General features: G+C 38.2%; 1 protein-coding gene across 2 annotated transcripts in view; it reads left to right on the top strand.

Annotated features, from left to right (window-relative positions):
• The window catches only part of LOC124172146 (zinc finger protein 665-like), a 61,053-nt gene that overhangs the window by 30,484 nt on the left and 6,659 nt on the right, over nt 1-23,910 (top strand). For both annotated transcript variants that reach the window (XM_046551556.1, XM_046551557.1), the window contains 2 exons: nt 9,806-10,030; nt 21,370-21,442. In XM_046551556.1, coding sequence (XP_046407512.1) covers nt 9,806-10,030; nt 21,370-21,442 — 298 coding nt within the window. The remainder of the gene's footprint in view (nt 1-9,805; nt 10,031-21,369; nt 21,443-23,910) is intronic.

Below are 23,910 nucleotides of genomic sequence, written 5' to 3'. Positions count from 1 at the left end.
CTTTCCACCAAAGAATGTTCAAACAAAGTAGGCTGAGATAAGGATGCTGGTAGCTCTAGAGGACTTTTTGTCCTAAAGACATGAAAAGAACTTTTTTCATCAAGCAGTTGATTTTTGAAATAACAAGACCACTAAGCAGCAAACTGGAAAACTACCACGGGCGAAATATTACGGCTTCATGCAAGCAAAGTCAATGAAATAGAAAGACATAATATTACGTCCATGGGAATCTTCAGAAAGATTAACAGGATGTAATATTACATTCACGGCACGTAATGGGTTAAAAACCTCTCAAACTTGATTTTAGATCTATGATTGATGGATCAAAAGAAAAATAGGTCAGTCACTTGCAGATACTGCCCACCCATTTATCTGCACACGTATATTCGAAGCGCAAATATTGGTCCATGCATCATGATGACACTCAGACCTTAAGGCTGTGACTGGAAGACTGGTCACCAAAGTGTTCATTAACACTTGCGAAAAATCAGACACTTCTTCACTTCCCTGCCACCCTCCTTGTTCTCACTCACAACCTTTAGCCGGCCCTAAATTTTGCTAATGATAGGCGACGTCATAGGAGCATTTTAATTGCTGCATTTGCATTCCTGGTGTTTATCGCGTTTGCTATATTGTTAGTTACTGTGCAGCCAGTTATTTTTATGTGATCAATATTTCTTCCTAAAATGGCTTATCAACAGACCATGAATTTGATGCAATTTAGACGGTGAAAACCTGGTAAAAAACCGTGAATTTTATAATTTAGGTACAATGGGAACCCTGGTCTGCCATGTTTGTTAAATTTTTGGATACTGTGAGGCCCGTGATTTTTACATGATCAATATTTCTGCCTAAAATGGCTCATCAACAGACCTTGAATTTGACAAAATTAAGCCAGTGAATGCCTAAAAAAAGCTGAATACTATAATTTAGCTGCATTGGGAACCCTGTGCGTGGTTCTTCAAGAAAATATTTCAAAATGAATGATTCATTGTGCTAAACATAATGGGGATATAAAGCCACTGTAATCCACTCACCTTTGCTCACCACGCAAGTGAGGGCTGACGTCATCGCATTTCACATTTTTGTGAGCATTGAAACACCATGCTCACTTTTGATCACCACAAAACAGAAGGATGGGCCATCATCATAAGTCCTAAGATTTTTTTAGGCAGCTCTCCTATCCACTTGACATTTTTTAGCCAACATATTTCTTCTCTTTTTCATCCTTAATGTCCTGATGTACGAAACTCATTCATGGCTGATCCTTGCCCTTCTTCTCTTCCACCTGTCCTTCTACGATTGTTTTCATCAGGCCATCATGTCTCATAATGTGGCCAACTAAGTAGTTACATCTTCTGCTAAGGGTTTTTAGAAGACTTATCTTTCCTCAAATTCTTCTTAGCTCTTCCTTGTTAGGTGCACTCCTTACTTTTGTGAGCATAGAAACACCATGCTTACTTCCAATGACTGCAAAGGAGAAGGAAGGATCATCATCATTAGTCAGCAATCCTAAGATTGGTTTGATGCAGCTCTCCTGTCTGCAAGCCATTTCATAGCCGATGTATTTCTTCTCAATTATATCCTTGATGGCGTGCCCTATGAAACTCATCCCGGGCTCTCTTGCCCTTTTTCCCTTCTACCTGTCCTTCTACGATTGTTTTCATCAAGCTATCGTGCCTTCAAAGTGTGGCCAACTACGTAGTTCCATCTTCTACTAAGGGCATTAAGAAGTATTCTCTTTTCTCCCACTCTTCTTATCTTTTTCTCGTTACTAATACGGTCAATTCATTTTATTTATTTATTTATTTATTTATTATGTTTAATGTTCGCCCAACATGTACATAATTATAGGGCGAACAATACATGATTATAACTACAAAAAATAGAAAATAAATTGGTCACAGCCACAAAAAAAGTAACAATCATGATAACAAATGGTAAAAATATTAACTAAATACTATCACAGTCGCGAAACATATTCTTAACATCTTTTAAAAAGCAGTTTTTCTTTTGATACAGGTCTAAATCATTGAAGGTTTTGTTATATAGTACACAGATCCTTCGTATTGGCGTATTGGAACAATAATTTGTTTTAACCTTAGGTATGTAAAATGTTCTTTTGAACCGGCTATTAACATTTGGTACTATTATTTTTATTTCCTTAAGCAATTCATAACATTGACCCTTATTAATGACATCATGCAGAAATAGCAGGTCGTTTATGGTTCTTCTATTTTGCAGGGTATGGAGACCAAATACTCTTAACAAATCACTATAACAGACGTAATTCTCGAAAAGCGGATACACATGATATAATACAAAATATAGAAATCTTAAAAATCTCTTTTGAACTTGCTCTAGCAGTACAATATGTTTCTTTAAATAGGGATTCCAAATAACTGACCCATATTCCAACTTACTTCTTACATAAGAGTAATACAATGTCTTAAGTACCATCTCAGAGTCAAAATATTTTGACATACGGTGTATAAAGCCCAAAAGTTTACACGCAGTTATGCTAATATTCAATATATGTGTGGTGAAATACATTTTGCTATCAAAGGTGACCCCTAGATCCTTCCATTCGTTAGTCCTATTCAATTTGGATTCTTCCATATGGTAATTGCATTTGATTACATTTTTTCTCCGTGAAAAAGATAAAACAAAACACTTATCAACATTAAAAAATAGACCATTTTCATGAGACCAGGTGACTAGACTGTTTAAATCTGACTGTATCTGGAGACAATGTTGTAAGTTGTTCACCTTTCTATATATTTTAACATCATCTGCAAACATTAGGCATCTTGAATGATGGATACATTGTGGCAAGTCATTAACAAATATCAAAAACAGAAGTGGACCCAGGTTCGAGCCTTGAGGCACACCAGATACAACAGAGTATTTGTCAGACACCACGTTTCGATACACTACGTATTGTTTTCTTTCATTTAGAAATGAACTCAAAAGAGTTAACAAAGAGCCTGCAATGCCAATACTTTTCAGTTTGCTTAGCAATATGTTATGTTGTACAGTATCAAAGGCTTTTTTAAAGTCTAGGTAGACTGCATCCACCTGAGAACCGCTATCCATGGAATTCATAACATAATCAGTTAAGATAGCTAGGTTGGTCGTTACTGACCTATTAGCTATAAAGCCGTGTTGTGTATCACTTATCCGATTTTTTAATAGAAAGTTAATACGCTTACATAAAATACCCTCAAATATTTTTGAAAAAACAGACAATATACTTATAGGCCTATAATTTTTTATGTCGTTTCGTTCTCCCTTTTTAAAAATAGGACACACCTTGGCAGTTTTCCATTTTGTGGGAAATACCCCACTTTTTAAAGAGTTATTAAACAACTGACATAAAGGTTGAGCTAAGATCTCTTTACAGCCTTTCACAATATGCGTAGGGATATTGTCAGGACCAATAGATTTTTTGGTATCTAAACTTTGGATTGCTTCAAGCACTTCATCCATGCTAATACTAATAATGATTATATTATCATTGTTTTGGGCAAGGGTTTCATTAGCATACTTTATGTTAGAGGGATCTACTTGAGTAACATAAACAGACATAAAATATTCTTTAAATGCATTAACTATTTCTCTTGGTGAGGCAAATTCACAACCATTTAGTGTAAGCACTTCAGGGATATGACCACTAGCCTTATTTTTTCTCACAAATTTCCAAAAACTACTATAGTTCCCGTTGACAACTTCATATTTGATATTTTCCAAGTGAACACTTAGAGCTTTATTAATATCTTCTCTAACTTCTATTCTCAAAGTATTGTATTTTGATTTGTGATAACTTGACCCAGTTTTCTTGAACAGTAGTCTATGTCTATCTTTCTTCTTTATTTTTTTAATTACCTCGTAATTGTACCACGAAGGATACTTGTACTTTAATATTTTACATTTTGGAATAGATATATCAATCGCTTCATTTAGGTAACTGTAAAACATTTCCAAACCAATATCGACATCACTAGTAGATGAAATTGCGTTCCAATCTTTACTCCGCAGCTCCTCATATAATTTCAAGTAGTTACCTCTTTTAAAGTTATATGAATTGGCAAAATCATCTTTTGTTTTTTTTGTAATACCACAGACATAATGAGCGGTTACTGCTGGGTGATAGTGATCTTCTTTAATCACTGGCAACGTACAGCGAATCACCTCAATATTACTCTCGGCCACATTAGTAAGAACAAGATCAAGAAATTTTCCGTAACTGTTTTCCACATTGTTCTTCTGTTTCAGACCCAATAAGTTCATGAACATCAAAAACTCAATACATAATGGTGTTTTCGTCTCAATAGATGACATGAATGAGGGGCAATTAAAGTCACCAAGGATAAATATTTCATTATTAATAATTTCACTATAGGTCAATTTGTCAAAAAAATTAGTATATACTTCAAGCATAGCATCTGGAGGGAAATAGACAACACATAAATACACCCATTTATTATTTTTCACCTGCACCTTGATCCAAATATTTTCATCACATGTCTCTAATTCTCTTAACCTCATTGACTTATACGTATCCTTCACCATTACCATTACTCCACCACCTAGTTTTTTTCCAGTCAAAGTCTCATTTCTGTCTTTCCGATGTAATTTGTATCTGCCACTCATGCATACTTCTGAATCACTTATGTAATTATTTAACCATGTCTCACTTATACATATTATATCATGGTCAAGATCACCTAACGAGATGTTGAACATTTTTAACTTACTTCTCAAACCTCTCACATTCTGATAATAGATCGAAAGTTGTTGATTCAATGCACAAATTGTTCCATTCCGATCTTCCGTCCCTGGTAAACAAGGATCGCTTCCTCATTGTAAGGTTTCTATATCAGAATCACTTCGAATGCTTTTTCTATCCCCGCCTTCACTTTTGCGAACAAATATACGACCTCCGCGCACCCATAAGTACTTTACCTTACCATTTCTTTTAAGGTCTCTTGCTAGGGCATACAACCTTTTGTTTGTTTGTGTTAAAGCTTCATTTACAAAAATTGGGCTAGCCGCGTTAACATTCCCTGTGTTCAGGTGAAGGTCCGAGAGTGAAAGATTTCTCTTAACCCTCCTGGATCTAACAAATTCTTCCGCTATGCTTGACTGGGCAAAACGTACAACTAGCGGCGGATGCTTAGACTGGGTGGAATGCTTCTTCCCTACCCTATACGCAGCTTCAATATCACTCCCATCGAGTTTAATACCCAAGGCAAGACCTGTTTTACACACGATTGCTGAAGGAGCATCGTCATTTGACATCGGAACACCATGTATTTCGATAGTATTCCTGAGTGACTCTTGCTCCAAAGTATTCAACTTGTCCTCAAGGTCACAAACTCGTTTACTCAAGGCAACGTTTTCCCCAAATAATTTATCTAATCCATCACTCACTTTACTAAGGTTACATTGGACTGCTTCTATAGCTTTTGTTTGCTCACTTAGCGTCTTCGTGTGATCATGAATGACGCTATTCCACGAATTAATTAATTGTTTTAACTCACTCTGCTCATTCTGCATCACCGATATCTTCTCCAACAGTTCACGCAGCAGGAGCACTGATGAATCCTCTGAAGTGCTGCAAGATGCCATCTGTTGTGTAGCTTCATTCGCCACGCAATCTGGACGATTCCTCAGAGCCTCAGGATCGCAATTGTGACAAATCCACCGCTGTTGTCGGCCATCCTCGAGCAACTTCAATACATCCTTCGACACTGATTGGCACACTGCATGAAAACTCTTGTTACACTCATTGCAGAGAACCGACGTTATTCTACCGTAACCACATTTCAGATGCATCCACTCTTGACTTCTCTGCTGCTGTCAACATTCAAGCCTCGCTTCCATAAAGAAAGATGCTTCAAACGGAAGAAAAACAAGAAATATTCATGCTACCTATTGTAGCATTCGCTACTCTCACATTCAGTGATCTTATGTCATGATAAACTGATCACCAAGCATAGTGTGGCCGACTACACCCAATGATTTGAATCATGATTCCCTAGTGAAATCGTTCAAAATGAGCAAAACCACAAAAAAATGGTGAATGATGAATCCTGTTGCCTTGGTTGTGGTTGGTTGCATTGGTACAAAATCAGGTGGTGATGCAGTTTCTAGCCAAAACTGCCAAACATAATTTGTTCCCAAAAAAGAATGTCTATTTGGCATATTCATATCGTAGCTGATTTGGATGTGGTGAAAACTGTGTAGAGGATATTATATGGGGGACTTGGGATTTATCCTTCCTTTACCATCTTAGAAAAGGGTATTGCTTGTTGGCAATTCAGGTTGGTTGTTTAGCATTAGCATGCCTGGCTCGGTCAATTTGACCCAAGAAAGAATATTCCTGTTGATTATTTTGAAAGGAAGAATAATTTTAGACTCATATTTCATGACTTTTTAACTATTCAGTTTGGTTTACCACTATGCAAAAGTTAGGCCTGATAATGTTATCATTATTTTTTCTCATCAATTATACCTGCCATGCCCGGATGGCTCATTTTACCCCAGACTATCATATAATCCATTGAGCCTTTCTACTTTTCCTTTGTATTCAATGTAACGGTGTGTTTTATACTTAAATTTTTTGTCAAAATGTCACTGTATTTTTGTGAACCTGATACGATTGTAATTCACTGTACCTCCCAAAGCCATCAGAGGAGGTGAAGGTATTCACAAATTTGTGTAAGCCAGAGTTTCCCACAACACCATAGAAATTGTAGAACTCTAATTTTAATATTTTTGGTCTAATTAAATTTTCTACTACCCTCCTAAATGCTTTATAAATAATATTTATAAATAAACTGGGAAGGTTTTAAGTATTTTGAGTAAAATGTGCAAAAATGGTCATATTGGGTCAAAATGACCCTCTCGGGCATAACAGGGTTTGAGGATTGGTGGGCATGCTAGAGTTAGAGGCATTAATATTTTTCCATGGGCTGATTTTTACTTAATGCGTTGTACATTCAATTTTGTTTGAAATTAAATACACTGATTTCCTTTAGCGGAGGAAATCAACATTTTTGTTCTCTGTCTGTACATGTAAACAAAGATTACTGGTCATTGATGAATGGTGTCATCAAACCATCAGCTCTCGAAATGTTGCTGATGAATTTGTTCTTCCTTCTTAGGAAGGTTTTCCAATGGCTAATTGAAAAGGCAGAGTGATTTAATTGGCTATATTTTGTTAGTCTATAAATTTATCCTGCCTTCCAGTGTGAGATCAGAATAGCTTTTGAGGGAATTTTATTTATATTGTGACGGAACACGACGTCGCATACATGATATGAAAGGAAACAATCAACTGTCCCAAGCGAAGGAATGATCGAGTCAATCACCACATAAATCACTCTTAACCTTTTCCCTACTGTACACGTATATATACGTGTGGACGTTTCCTGACCCGGGAGACCACGGGCGTATATGTACGTGTGAGATTTTCCCGGTCAAGAAAACGAAACCCGTATATATGCATTTTCTAGCTCTCCCCCTTTCAGGACGGTCGTGGGTTTAGGTCACCTTTGTCTCGGGACCCAACGCTTCGGGGTTTAGGATTAACCCTCCGAATCCGGTAGCAGGTACCCGGACCCTTCGTCTTTTGTAACCCCTCTCAGCGGTAAGGGACAGCGGTCATACAATTGTTTATAGAGTCAATTTTCGAAATAAATATTTGTTCATTTCTCAAGAAATATAAACTAAGAATTGAATTGTTTGTCTTTTGAGCAGCGTTTAGAATTTTTAAACGAAATTCTACGAAAAATATTAACTTATATCTCGAGTTATGTATAAACATCAACATGGAAATTGTTGCTGCGTTAAATGCTTTGATAATGGCCTTAGAACTTCGTTTAAAATTTGACAATGCTCAGATAAAAATGAGGAATTATATTCTATGTCTGTAATTTACGTGCAAGCAACAATTATCCATTTGCTAAATACATATAAGCAATACATAAGTTGACCGCGAACCAATGCCGCGGGTATGGTCGTAAACGAGGGAGCACAACTACTCTCGGAGTCGGAGATAATGCGGAGTCCCACCGTGGAGGGGTCGAAAAAGGTTCAGCGAGACCCTTCTTAACGAATGCCCTCCAAAAATGCTCCGTACCACGAGAAAGAAGAGTCTCTTGGGGCTCGGTACAGCAGTCAAGCTAAGACGAAAACTCCTCAGTCTTGAAAGGGTTAACAATGTGTGATATATTTTAACCTTTAAGCACATTATATTAATCACTAAAAAAATATACCCTGATGAAGATGAAAATAATGACTGACTCCACTTAACAAAAAAATACCCCGATGAGAATGAAAAGAATAAACTGATTACACTTAACAAAAAAAATAGCGATGATTTAAATATGGTGTTTTTGCCCCCCTCCAAAATAGTACAAGTTTCAAGGAAAGTACATAGAACATTAAATATTCGGGCCACTGTTAACTAGTGCCTTCTGACAAAGTTTCTGAAGTTTGCTAGCAAGTCCTTTGACCTTTGCTTTATAGCACTTTTTACAATTAGTTGCGAGGACAAATTGCACTGTGGACTGGGAGAATAGAGCTTTATGGCTTCTAACTTAGGGAAGTGAGTGGTTGTCTGACCTCAACAGATGATGAAGGGTCGCTAACTGCGTCGTTCTTACAGTTTATGGTTGAAGCCAGAACGGTAGAAAACCGTCTGTAGCAAAACAGTTAGAACCAGATGATCCAAGGTGCCGGGGGTGATCTCCTCCCACACGTGGCGTGGGACACGGTCGTAACTCGACCAGTCTTAGTTCAGCGTACGCCACCAGCAACACTCTTGTTTCACTTACGATGGCAATCATGCACATCAGCACTTCCCCTAATCTCGCTCCCTTGGTCGTCGTGTCAATCATGCCTCGAGAAGCACCCCTTATTTTTGGGTTTATATACCCCTCGAGAGGGGAAATATCACTCGTGGAAAGGGGGTTTGTGGGGAGACAGGATGATTTCACTGAGGCTGGGGATCAGTGATTCCCTAGGTAGCCCCTGTTAACTGGGGCCATCACACCGGCCACTACACACCTGAATCACACACACACAAGCATGAACACAACCTCGCATATCACCATACTCCACTACGTGATCATTCCAAGCTCGAGACATCACAATATGTACACTCTATCTTCTATATTATTTGTACTGCATAGATACCTTTTTCTCAACTTATACGCAACCAAACTCTACAAATGGGGTACCAAAATGCACAGAATTTATCAGAGAACATGCGACGGCATATCTTACTTCCTAAATATTGCTATTGTTTCCTAAAATTGTTTTTTAAATATTAAAGAAAAACAAACAAAAAAAACGGTAAATATTCCTGACGTTATCAGCACACAAACTGATACATTTGTTCATTTGCAACAATATCTCGCATTCTTTAAATAAGTTTTATCAAAATGCGGCAGATTCCACATTCAAGTCTCCTATTGATACGTAAGTATGAGTCATCATGTGCGTTTAACAGAGGATAGTGTAAAAACTAATACCAATGTTGTGTTTAAAGAGGTCCTCTGACCTCAATTTGTACATGAACATCCCAATTAAATTCGTACATAACACCCTGCCTTTTTTTTCTACATTTTAAAATTAGAAATGCGCCTATCCCTCTGTGGACCTGCATTGAAAAGAGCAGGGAAGCCCACTGGGAGCGGGTGCATCACGCTCGTATTTTATATTTTGGTTGTGATCTTTTTGTTTCTGGTAACAATGGTTAAAAACCTGTATCAATTAAGTGTTCTGTTTCTCTTAGAGCGGCAGGGAAGTGTACGGGTCCCCTTCAGTAAAAGCGGAGCAGATCAGTGGTGATGACGATGGATATATGCACAATGAGAGCACTGGTGAGGCTGCAAATGTACTCATGCCACAAGTATATGGGTCATCTTCAGTAAAAGTGGATCAAATCAGTGATGACGAAGGAGGATATGATGATGCCGATGAGACCAGAAATGAGCTGTTGCCCCAAGCCTCTGATCAGGTAATGTACTGTTTGAACAATTTATTGTACAATTTAACCCTCGAGCGGGCACGGTTTATCTTCATTGCATTCTCCTCCTATTGACCTCTTATTAATTTTACTCAGAAATTTGCCATTCCCGATTCTTGATTAACCCTCCAGCAAGCACCTCTGATATTTTTACACGACCGGGCACATGGCATACTTTTTCCACGATATGCAGTTGCATTTATGATATATATGCATTTATGTATATGATAACATTAATTTTTTAAAATATTTGTCTTTATAAGTAAAAATTAGTACAAGCTTGTACATTAGAAGGCGATACAGACAAAAAGGTATGGAGGTGGTACACGGCCGGTTGCAGGGTATAATTTATAAGCCATGGTTGTCGGGTTCCTCTTGACGATCTGAAAAACATTGCTACAATACTTTGTGCTATAAAAAAGCCATGCTATAGACAGTCAAAAGGACATCGTGAGAATACATGAGGCCATTTAAGAAAAGCATATCAAAGAGTATACGGCCAGTCGCACAGCGTTCTTTGTAAGCCACGGGTGTCTTTTACTCTTGCCGGTCTAAAAATAAATTTGCTACAATAATTCAAGCTTTGAAAAGTCGCACTATAGGCAGTCAAAGTTCAACGTAAGATTACATGAGGCCATTCTAGACCAGAATGTAGAAACAATGTTGAAACCTTTGGCTTTTTGAAGATTGGCATACTTTATACACCAGCGCCTCCACTTGAGTGTTAACACGTTGCGTATGGATTGCGATTTTTTTCCCGAACATTCCGGATGGATGACGAAGATTCTCGTCATTATGGCCCATCAACCTAAACAATTTTAAAGCGTACAATATGTATTTGTTAGTACATTTTCAGTTGTTCTTCGTTATTCATAATGAATTGATACATCATAACGTTTGATTGGGTAAAGTTATATTCTTAACATTAGCTTTTTAACCATGTTTAAATCAAAGGCATTACGCCCTAAAAGGCACATATTTCCAGAATCAGCATTCCTAGGAATTTAAATACCCCGGTATGCAACGTGTTAAGTATGTTGGGACTAGCCATGGTGATAACTTCATGGAGTCACCCACAATGTACATGTGGTACGAAAAATGCACAGAAAATATCATTCACCTTAAGTTGAACAGATTCAGGCTTCAATTGGTGGAAGCTAGACATATTGAAATAAGAGTGCTACGATTTTTTATTTATTTAAATCATTCACCTTGATCAGGATTCGAACCTGGATGCATGCAACCTTGTTGTATAGTCCACAAATTTCCACCAGGGAGAATGATACCTCGGTAGCATAACTGGCTAAAGCACTCGACTGGAAATCGGGGGATCTGGGTTCAAATCCTGGTCAAGGTGAATGATTATTTTCTCCGTGAATTTTTCACACAATTTATTGCATGTTGAACTAGAATCGCATATGAGCTTTAACACCATCATAAGTCTGCAAGCCTTTGATTGGCATGAAGAAGCTCTCCACTCAATTCTCCATTCCATCTTTTCATATCTACATATTTCTTTTTTTCACATCCTTCATAACGTAATCCATATATTTTGTTGGAGGTTTTCCATTTCTCTTCTTCCCATTCACATGACCCTTGACAATTGTCTTTATTAGGCCTTCATACTTCAAGATATGGCTGATAATGTTGTTCCGTCGCCCAATCAAGGTTTGTGCGAGGCTTCTCTTCTCTCCCTCTCTTCATAGGAATTCCTCATCAATTTCACATTGCCCATAAGCATCTTTAGGACTATTTTGATCCAGATTGGTATTCTGAATGGAGTAGCCATGGCTGAAATTTCACCAAAAGTCATTTTACATACATGGATATCACAGCAGAAAACATTTGTACATACAAATATACATACTTTTGTATATTTGTAAACAAAGCCTAGTGTAATTCCCGCAACACAAGCATTCATCCGTGTCGTGATGGGAAGCCATATCATTAGGATAACATCAACATGCACTGAGGTCAAAGGGTGCTTTCCATTCATGCGACTCATGAGTCGACTAGTGTCGACTCGCGGTAACTGTTTATAACTCTCCAATTTCTGTGCGTTACCGTTTGTTGACTTGTGTCACAACAGTCGGCGACACACACCGAATGGAACACGAAAACCGCGATGCAATTCGACTTGTGTCAATGAATGGAAAGCACCCAAATCCAGCAAGTCCTCAACTTATTTCAACTGACTAGGGTTCCCACCAGGGATGATCGGATCGGATACATCGGATCCAAAGTCGCGGAAGACATCGGATCTGGATCCGAAATTTAAAATAATAGCTTCAGTGAACGCAACACCCCATAAGGGTGGAAAGAGTTCCGATTTTATCTTCGAATGCGCCATCGCATGCGATTCTTGTCCTAATCATGAACCGTTTTGTTTGAAAGCTCTCTCAGAGGTTACCTAGGAGAATTTCAGCCGTGGAAAATGAAAAAGGCAAAATACGGCTGGCACATAGCGTGACTCTTCCCAAGTGATTGAACAATCATTGGGGGAATCTCAGCGTCAGGAATTTGAAAATGCATTTGGATCCGAAAATATCCGACCCGAAAGATCCGGCTCCGAAAATATCAAGGATCCGATCTGAATCCGGATCCGAAAAAAATCCTGGATCCGTCCATCCCTAGTTCCCACTCAACTGTGAAAGCCTTAGAACCGTGAATGAGCCGTGAATTTTTTCTACCGTGAAAGAAACCTGGAAAATGCCATGAAATTCATCGTAAAGCCATGAAAACCTCTCAAACATGATTGTAGATCTGCGATTGATGCATAAAAAGAAAAATCGATTTGTCAATCATAATCCAAGGTCAGTCACTCACAGACACTGTCCACTAGAGATGGACGGATCCAGGATTTTTTTCGGATCTGGATTCGGATGGGATCCTTGGTTTTGGGCGCCCGATCTTCGGATATTTTCGGATCCAAATGCATTTTCAAATTCCTACTGCAAAGCAGAGTATTACTTCAAGTTTCTCCTGGGTACATGCAATTGAAGGTATGCCGTTTAGATTTTCATACACATTTTAATATTTTAGCTGATTAAAAATCATTTTTATAAGCTTTCAAGCTATTTGACGGCATTCAAATTTTTACTCACGCACGTTTCCCCCAAATTTTGTCACAGTATGCTGACTTGTGTTTCGCCTGTAAATGCTTCAGTTGTGGAGAGGTGGATTTTACACTTCCTCGCGATAGTTTCAGGCCGCAGTTCAGTGGGGCTGTCAGGAATTGCATTCGTGGGAGTCCAAAACCAGAGGGAAACATTTTTGAAAAACAGGGTACTAAAGTGGAGGGTTTTAACCCTTCTACTGCCACTGGGCCGATATATATCGGCCCTCGCTTGTTGAGCGAAAACTGCCAGGGGCTGATTTATCGGCCCGAATTATTTCACTTTTATCTTTTAATGATTATGGCCTTTTCAACAGCTGTAATATATGTAAACCCCCATAATCTATCTATGGGTATAAGATGTAAATATATCTTAAGGTTAGGGAAAGAAATGTAGACGTATTAACCCATTATTCCCCAGACTGTATGTAGGGCTTTTAACTTTGGTTGTTTAGCATTTTCCAATTTATTTTGTTCTAATTAAGATGAACTTTTGGAATAAAAATATTTTCATCAAATAATATGATTTTCATAATGCTGCGTGTACGCAACGTTGGGAAAACTCCGGTAAATAAATGCAAAAAAAGCAATTTTTAAAACTTAGGTTACATCTTTTATTTTTTATCTTGATTTGTACACTCGACATCTTCGCCGGGAGTTATCAGTATTACTTCGGAGGAAATGCCCAATTCTGCCTTTCAACGGACATGCTGGGGTATGCTATTTTTCCTAGGGTATCTAGTATGTGCGCATTGATTTTTATGAGAAACGCCATCAGTCATAAAAATACAATTATATAAATGAAACTGTTGGTGAAAATGACAAAATTAGAACTGGAGATACTTAAAAAAAGTCAGTAAATCGAAGAAAAATTATTCTGAGGTAGAAACATGTTCTGAGAATTATGATTCAATAATGTTGCGTTAACGCAACGCTGGGGATTCATGGGTTAAATATCATTAAGTTAGTGAAAAAATTTTTAATCTGAAATATTGCAAATTCCGGAAAATAGCCTTGGCAGTCTTCGCACATCCCACCTGAAATGGGCTGCTGCAGTAGAAGGGTTAAACTAGTTTTAAACTTTTCATGACCAAAAAAACTTCATGTGTCAAATTTTGTAAATTCATGATTTTTCAACATTTTGTTCCTTTTATGAAGCAAAGTAATTGTGTTTTTATATTTCTGGGTGGGGGGCTCCATTTTCCCTCTCACAACCTTAGCTGGTCCGAAATTTTGCTAACAATAGGCGACGTCATAAGGGCACTTTTATTGCTGCGTTTGTATTCCCGGCGGTTATCGCGTTTGCTATATTTTTAGTTGACCTGCGGCCAGTGATTGTTATGTGATCAATAGTTTTTCCTAAAATGTCTTATCAACAGACCGTGAATTTGATGCAACCTGGAAAAAACAGTGAATTTTATAATGTAGTTAGACTGAAACCCTGGTATAAACTGTGAATTTGATGACTTAGTGATAGTGGGAACCCTGTCTACACAACCTTTTTCCACACTTCTCAATTTTTCACTTTTTTTTTGGGTAAGATATCATGGTAAATTCAGCATCCAAAAGATTATATATTAACCCTCCGGAACTCGCGCTGAGCCTGCTAGGCTCACATTGTTGATATTTTCTAAATAGTTCTTGACCAATTCTCAATAATGCACTTAGATTTTTTCTACCTTTTCCTTACTCTTTTGGTTACGTTTTACATGTGCAAAATATCCCGATTAACCTATCATAAGGTTGGAATATGATACTTTGCTTCATATGCACGTGGTCTGAGCCCCCCAGGTTCTACGCGCATGCTTGCAGAATAATGTTCATTGCTAATTTTGCCTTCTTTTTATCCTAATACCAACACTGTGTAGTAGTTTTACGAGTCAATAAATCAATAACAACTAATGGTCATCTATTTTATATCACACTCGATATGAAGTAATAATTACATATTTTATCAGACTTAAATGGACTTGATTTTCATGAAATGGACCATTTCAGCATTATTAATTTGTTTTAAACAAATAAGAGAGGAAAAATAATCTACTTCATAGGCAAGGACCTCAAAAAGAATATAGAGCCTGACAGGCTCAGCGCGAGTACTCGCATTCCAAAAAGGGGCGCGAGTCCTGCAGAGTTAAGTAATCCCAACTGAATGTTTTTGATACGTAGATTTCTCAAAGTGGCTGTCTACACTCTAACCTTTACCTTTCCAAAAGTGGCAGTCCTACTGCTCCGCGTGATTGCAAGACTTCAGTTTACTACATAGTTAAAGAATATTTTCCTTTGAATTCGGATACATTTAAGTGTGTACATGTGCTAAGAATAGTACAGTACATCCTCGTATGAAAATCTTTGTTAAGTTTTCATAAACACAGTAAAACCTCTTTACATTTTAATGGAGGAGACCAAAATTTAGACAATTCGATGTATGGAGTTTCACTATAGGGAGGTTTTAGTGATAGGCACCATACGTTCATATCCTTCAGAAATGAAAGACAATATGTACTGTCTTTAAACCACTATATTTATGTGTTTTAGCAAACATGCATGTATTAGTGAACACATATACATATTTATTATTCAGTAATAACAGAAACCGAGCACTATTGTGTGATATTTACCATGATTCAAGAGAAAACGATGTGATCTCTTTTAATTCAACAGTCACTTAAAATGATTAGAATAGTTGGATATCTTTTTTCTTCTTTGCTGTTAGGTATGCTCTCTCATGGAACGAAATGGCCATAACTAATGGTTGAGGTGAAAATTTCAAGCATATTTAAGGTGTAAAAGAAAAAATAAGTGAGAAAAATTTATTGCTGAAAATGTCATTCCATGTACCTAATCGCAACTGCACTAATGGTCTCTTATCTTCTCGGTGCACTTTGCTGAGGTAGCTTGGCCATCTTGGGGGTGTCTCCTTGGTATGATAAGTGGAGGTTTTACGAGATAAAGAGGTTCACTACATAGAGGTTTGACTAAAAATTTACATGTAAATCTGATGGAACTGTAGGGGTAGTATGAAGTATGGAGGTTTGCGATGTAAAGAGGTTCACTATATAGAGGTTTAACTGTAATAATATTTTTGTGGAACACATTTTATAGTAATTGTATGATCACGCTATGCATATACCATAGCAATGGAGTTAAGCAAGGAAGGCAGCATTATGACCTCTATTTATCAATAATAGCCATAGGATATTCCTCGTGGGGACTGGGTTGATGTGGTGACTAGAGTGTTGGCTTCGCACCCAGTGGACTCCGGTTACAATCCTGGGAGGGGCAGAGAATTTTCAGATACTACCTGATCCCTGCTTGAATATTATGTGGAGGATATTTCAAGGGATGCACTCCGTCCGTCAGATGGGACGTAAAGCCGTAGTCCCCTTGGCACCTTTCGTTGAGAGCAGGCTAATGCCGATGCCGGGTTTCTCTCCACCCTTCCTTCCACACCCTTCCCTCATGGCGCCAATGACCTCAGCTGTCGCTCTCCTCCTAATACCATACCAATATATTCCTCATTCACGATGATTCAGTAAGGACTTTGTGTGGCATAGCTGTTATGCTATTCAATTTACTTAATGGTTGCGAGTGAAGAATTATATACCAATCATCATTTAGCTTGGCTAGTGTAACTACTTATGGTCACATTTTTACAGCTGTAAATATTGCCAGCTGAAGCATCCATACAAATGTACCTGGATGCTATTTTACGTTGTAGTTAGTGATGAAAAATTATGCAAAGTTATTATGTGACATTATTAGTTGTTGTTTTTATGTATTTGGCATGGCTTATATTTTACTGCGTAAAATCCTGAGAACAATAAATCATACCATGGCAATGATTTTGAATGAAATCAATGGTTTGAGGCAAGATGTTGTTGAACATAATGATGTTAAATGAAAATGGTTCTTAAGAGTTTTATCCAGACTTACCCTTTTGGTTTTAATATTAATTGTTGAGAATTCTCTAATGATTATAAAAAAAACAATTTTTTTAAGAATTTCCAGCATTGCATTCTAATCCTCTGTATCGAAAGCCTTTGTTTGGTCCGCAAACAGGATGGATGTGGATTTATTCTTCTTCATTCTCTGGTGCATGATTCTTTGTTAATATCTTCAGCACACGGGGTATTAGGATATTGGTCCTAAAATCTTCACGTTTCCCCTCACTCCTCTTTTAGGGGAAAAGGAATGTTGATTTTCTTGTGGAAGTACATTTAATGTTTACGAGGTACATTTGTAGTGCAGAGCTAATGTCTTTTCCCTTGCATTTTTGATAAGCTTGGTGGGAATATTTTCAGTTCCACATTTATTGGGTTCAGATCATTCCAATGCCATTTATTGTAGTGTCAGTATCAGATGTTGAGATTGAAGCTTTCATTACATCCTTTTTTCAAATTTGTCTTCAATTATTTGCGATGCTAAATTATTTCCTCATCACGGTAGATTCTTGTTATTACGAACAACCTTATTACGAAATACTCGATATTACGACGCAATTCATTGGTCCGGACGAAACAGCCTATCCTATCCATGGTAAATGATACGTTATTACGACATTTTTGTTATTACGTAATTACGAACTACAATTCCGGTTCCGCCGTCTACAAAAAGGATTTTAGTACGATGTTCCTCGAATAAGCTAGGGCATTTAGGTGGATATAAACTACGGTACGTTAAAAGCATTGCGCTAAGTTCTTCTCGTGCACCGTGCGCAAGAGCGTCAATTATGGTTCTTTCTTCAGTAGGAGATACTTCAGTATGCACGTAACATCATATGATAAGTTTTATTCCTGTTGAATCATGGGGATAGAGTCATTATCGCTCGTAAATTGGACGTAAAGTAAGTCCTTTTCTTACGAATTTACGGTTTCAGAACTTTCAGTGATGCGAAAATTGGAATAATTCAAGCTTGCCCGAAATTTCAAAGTTGTCGCCTTTCAAGTTGGCCGTTGCGACGCGGTGTGGCCTAATGGAACTCCCACTTTGGGCATAATCTGAACAAAGTATCGCTTAATGAGATGTGAATTCAGGAACTATTCAGCGTTTCGCCCGCTCTTCTTTCCTGCGGACAGCGATTTTTTTCGGCTCCGGCTGCGGCGCCTGCCCAGCTACATCAGTTCGTTACAAGAGTGAGTTCACGCACAATTGTAATTCAGTGTAGCATTCTGCAGGATAAGGGCACTTCTCGATGCCTTGAATAGCTTTATGAATTAAAGATTACTTTGAGAAACCTTCATGCGAACTTCGTTATTACGACAATCCAGTTTTCGGTCCAACGAAATTCGTTAAAACGAATGTCTACTGTATTACTCCTCGGTGTACCCCTTCCATCGATTCGATCTGTCTTCACAGTATTTCTTTCTCTGGTCTCGCACCCACTTGCATTGAATTTCTTGCTCAGCTCCTTGATTTGTTTCCATTCTTCCTAATCACAGCCTCTACTTTTATTCACGTGAGGTTATTCTGCAATCTTCTTCAACAAAATTTCTCTAATTTTTTCAGCTTTGTGTTGTATTTTATTCCTTTTTTCTTGTAGTAAACCTACTGTCAGGTGCAGTATTTGAATTGCTGAGTTCATGTGCTATGTGCCTGATATGCAGTCATGCGAAAAAATATTACTTGCGCTTAGCGTGGCTCTTTGGTACAGCCTTTAATTATTAGTGTATTCTAACACTTAATGATGTCTTATGTGCTGTCCACACACCCCTTTACGCACTGTCTGAGAGTCACGGCCCGATCCAGCAAGGTGTGATGGAACATGCTCGTTACGGTTTTCTGCACGTCAATTGACGTGCTCTGCCGATCGGGCCAGGAGCTTTTTCTTCACCTCCGTTCGTGACTAATATCCACCTCTGAGTTTTCCAATCGTGGCTATGGCCTTCAGCAAACTTCCTTCTTTCGAACCATGTGCACCGTTTGTAAAAAGCTGTATTTGAGCGGAAGTTATGGCACAAAAACCTCCCTCTATTTTCCTTTCTTATTTTAATGGCCGATTTTGACAACTTTAATGGAAATCAGCCCTGCATTGAATTTGAGAATCACAGGTAGTTATGGTTTGTCATTTAGATTTACCATATTAAGATTTTTATTAGAAAATAAAAAGTTTTTTATTGATTTCAATGCTCTTGTAGAGTTTTATGTGAAAGTATTTGTTAATTAATTGTAATGGTCGAGTCGAGTCCTCAATTTTTACGTCTTATCTCCACAATCGTATTTTTACGGCCGATTATTACGACTTAAACGGAAATTGGGCCCGTATTGAATGTGTCAGCTATTTTTACATGCAATGTATTTTTGCATATTAATTCTCCAGGATCAGTTTAAATTATTTTGCTAACCATGCCATTATTTTGCTTTATTATGCTTAATAATCTGCCACTTCTCTGCCAGCATAAATGCATAGAGTGGTGTAAGGCTGCATAGAGCTTGTAAAACAAACGGCTAATTATGTGCATCAAGGGTCTATGCACTCTAGTGGCGTGGAAAATTGAATATATTCCCATGCTGTGCCTGCCAGATGCATTGTGCTCAATGGAAGGTTTAGTTGTTATCATCGTCGTTAGTCAGCAATCCCAAGATGGGCTAGATGCAGCTCTCGATTCCTCTCTTCTATCCACGAGCCTTAATGTAGCGATATATACAGCAGACTCCCGATTATCCGGCTGCGGTATTGCGTGTTGCGGATTATCCGTGCATGATTTTTTCACTCTTTCCCCATAGTTTCCTATGTCTTTATTAAAAAACTAAATCTGATAAAATTATTATTTCCGTTGGGATACCCTTCGTAAAACTGAAGCGATCGCGCGCTAGCTGCATTCACGGGAGTACCGCGTTCCTGTTTTCCAAGCCCCGCAGTGCACGATGGCGCTCCATGATCTCGGATGCATGTCGTAGCTGTTCATCCCGGGCAATTTGTGCGAGACGCGACAACGTGGCGTGGTGCCTGAAAGTATTTTTTACCGACGTCGCGCAGTGGTTTTGAAGCATTCATGCCAACTAATTTTCTTTATCCATGAACACGCAGCCGCGGATGGAGCCGTTCTTATATGGAGCCGTAATAATAGGAGTAAAACCTTATTATCGCCGCTAAACAGATCGCGAACTGGCGAAGAAAGTTCTCAATGAGTCGGGGAAGCACTCCAAAATAAAATAATATCTACATAAATGATAATTTAAAGTTTGTTTCACGTACATTATGAACATATTAAACTGAAAGTTTTGGGTTATCCGTGTTTTCCGATTATTCGTATCGTCTCTCCCGATCATTACCCCGGAAAATCGGGAGTGTGCTGTATCTTCTCTTAAACATCCTTTATTACTCATTGTCCTATGTAACTCATTCGGGGCCGTCCCTTGCCCTTTTTCCCTTCAACCTGTCCCTCTACGATTGTTTTCAGCAAGCCATCATTTCTCTTAATGTGGCCATTTAAGCTGTCCTATCTTCTGCTAATGGTTTTTTAGGAGGCTTCTTTTTCTCCCACTCTTCTTAGCACTTCCTCATCACTTACACCGTTTATTCATTTTATCTTCATCATAATTCGGTAGCAACACATATCAAGGGCTTCCACTCTTTGACTTCTCTGCTGTTGTCAACGTCCAAGCCTCGTTTCCATAGAGAAACATACTCCATATGTAGAATCTGATGAATTGTTTCCTTAGTTCCATGTTTGTATTCTCAGCTACAAGAAGATTCTTCTTTTTGTGGAAACCCTCTTCGCCTGGTCAATATATTTGGATGTTCTCTGTTATTTCCATTAAAATTTTTCCATTTAATTATTCTTAAACAACCGAAAGGGCCTCACTCAGCGGCAGCCAGACGTGGCACTGGCTTTTCTCAGCATTCATTGTTAGCCGTCGAGTTTTCACGCGCTTGAAAATGTTCACTTTTCGTTACATTGCGATAAAAAGATATTGTCATTTAAGAATCTAAAATCGTGAAATACGAACTCCTGGAGTATTAATCTTTCCATTTAGGCAATTAAAAAAAAATAGGAAACCACTCTATTAGAATCCAAGAATACCACCCAAGCCTCACTTCCATAGAGAAACATACTCCGTATGTAGAATCTGATGAATTGTTACCTTACTTCTATGCTTGTATTCTCTGCTGTAAGATTTTTCTCTTTGTAGAAAGCCCTTTTTGCCTTCACTATTCTGCTGCATGAAGTTGTCATATACAAAGAATTTATGTGTTGATGCTTACTTTCAGCCTACTTCAATGGGTGATGGAGAACAGATCGAGAATTGGGCTATGGCCAATGAGTATAAGATGGAAACGGAGGGTAAGTGCTCTTTAAAGATTCACTTATAACTTTACATAGATGTCTAGTGTTAACTCATTTAATATGCTGGTTGAAAGGGAAGAAGATTTATTATTACTTAATCTTGCATAGGATGAGCTCACGAACAGAAAGTTGCTCATGATATGATCGTTATGCAAGTTTATAGAAAAAGCTAGTAAAGAGTTTGATCTGGAATGTAGTGCTTTATGGTGTAGAAACGTGGACACCAAGGAAGGAAGACTGGAGGTATTCAAGATGTGGGTGTGGCCTAGAATGTAGTAGGTGAATTGAATGGAGTGAAACGAGAAATGAAGAATTGCTGGACATGGTGGGTGAGGAGAGGCAGCTTCTAGATGAGATACGGAGGAGACAGAAGGTATGGATGGAACAAGTACTTAGCGGGGAGGGTTGTTGAAAATGGTGTTATAGGGTAGAATGTTAGGGAAACGAGGGAGGGGAAGGAAAAGAGTAGGATTTTTAGTTAGAACGAAAGGGAGTGCGCCTTATAGTGAATGGAAGATGGAGGTCTAAAAAGAAAATGAAGACGGGCCAGGTAATATGTTTGCTTGGCAATTATGCTTACAAAAATGTTTTTATACACTGGTATAATCCAAAAAAGCATTCAGATGTGAATTTACAAAAGAGACTAGAATTTCGACGTAACTTTTTGCAAATTTTATTGATTGTAACTAAGCTAATAACAATTCGTGGTTACCTGTCAAATTTGATAAATTAAATAATAACAATAACTTATGATTGTTATGTATGAGTTTAAAAAAAGGATAGTAAAAAGTCGGATCTAGAGTTTGGTTCTTTGCAGTTCGGAAACGTGGGCACTTAGGAAGGAGGACGAGAAAAGAGTGGAGGTATTCAAGATGTGGGTGTGGCCAGGAATGTTGAAAATTAACTGGATTGAGAGGAGAAGGAATGACGAAGTGTTGGATGTGGTGGGTGAGGAGATCCTTGAGCAATATCAATATCTGATAGGACGTTGGGAGAAAGAGAATGTTAAGATAGAGTGTAGGGAGTAGCCCCAATTGTGAACGAAGGGTAGACTATGAGATTACTTAGTAAATACCCAGTGCAAAGCTGCCTCTATCAGTAGAATAAATTAATAATAACTATAATTTTTAACATGTTTGGAGAATGTTGGGTAAACTAGGGGGAGGAAGGAATAGAATAGGATTATTACAGAAAAGGAGAGGTGCGTCACACCAATCCTAGGATGAAACCATCCACCAGTGATGATGAAATGTTTTAGTTGGAGGAAAGCGCTTTATGGTGAGGAAACGTGGGCACTTTTGAAGGAAGATGAAAAAAGGCTGGAAGCATGTGAGTGTGGAGAGGAATAGAGAAGGTAACGTGGACGGAGAGGAGGAGGAACTACGAAGTGCTGAACATGGTGGGTGAGGAGAGGCTGCTATTAGATGAGATACGGCGGAGAGAAGTTATGGATGGAGCGAGTACTTAGCGAGGAGATGTTGAAAACAGTGTTAGAGGGTAAAATGTTAGGTAAATGGGTAAGGGTGAGAAGCCTCATTGTGAATTGATGAGGGAAGTGCTTCAAGGAAAGGGATGCTACCAGAATTCTTGTTAAGCACTCCATGGAAAAGTACGTTGATAGGGTGGTTTCCTATTATTTTTTATTGCCTAAATCTAAAGATTATTACTCATAGAGTACGTATTTCTTACTTTTAGATTTTTAAATGACGAAACCTATTTTTAGCGATTAAATGAAAAGTGAAAATTTTTAAGCGCGCGAAAACGCGACGGCTAAGTAAGAATGCTTGGAGAACTCCGTTTGACATCGTTCCTGGTTCCCGCTGCCGAAAGTGAGGTGACCTTGGGGTGAGGCTTTGCTAGGATGCTAGCGGGTGAAAGGTTTCCTGCTAGCTGGTAGCCCTTGGCTTAAATAAGGATTATTGATACCTTATCAAACGAAGAAAACTTTCCGACCTCAGCCAGTTTTAATAGATGATTATTAATAAATGTTTCCCTGAGCTCTGTACCTCATGCACGAGCGAATCGCAATCAGTGCCTTTCGCTTTCCTTGATGAAAGAAACTACCCTATTGGTAGAATACTTATATAATAATAATAATCTTGCATACAATTGCTTGAGTTTATCCAATGGAAAAATTTTCTTTTTGGTTACACAATATTTAGCAATTTTGGCTCCCTTAAATTCATATGGGAATCCCAACCTTTTTCAGCCGACGTTTTACCTTAAAGATTACTTTATATAAAAAATTATCGATAAATCATCTGCAAGGAGGACTCCGCATGAGATTTCAGTGCCTGGTTGTCATCTATAGAATCAATAAACATGGAACCTGTTAAAATGAGTGGAAAGAAGAGCTTGAGTGTAGTGCAATTTTGATTTTTCCAGAAAATTAAGGTGAAACTTGGAAGTGGTTGCAGTAGACTCGTTAATACAAACAACATTTATTCGAAGTTCTCGTTATTACG

Source organism: Ischnura elegans (assembly GCF_921293095.1).
Source record: "Ischnura elegans chromosome 13 unlocalized genomic scaffold, ioIscEleg1.1 SUPER_13_unloc_1, whole genome shotgun sequence".
NCBI classification, from domain to species: Eukaryota; Metazoa; Arthropoda; class Insecta; order Odonata; family Coenagrionidae; genus Ischnura; species Ischnura elegans.
This window is presented reverse-complemented; position numbering and strand designations above follow the sequence as displayed.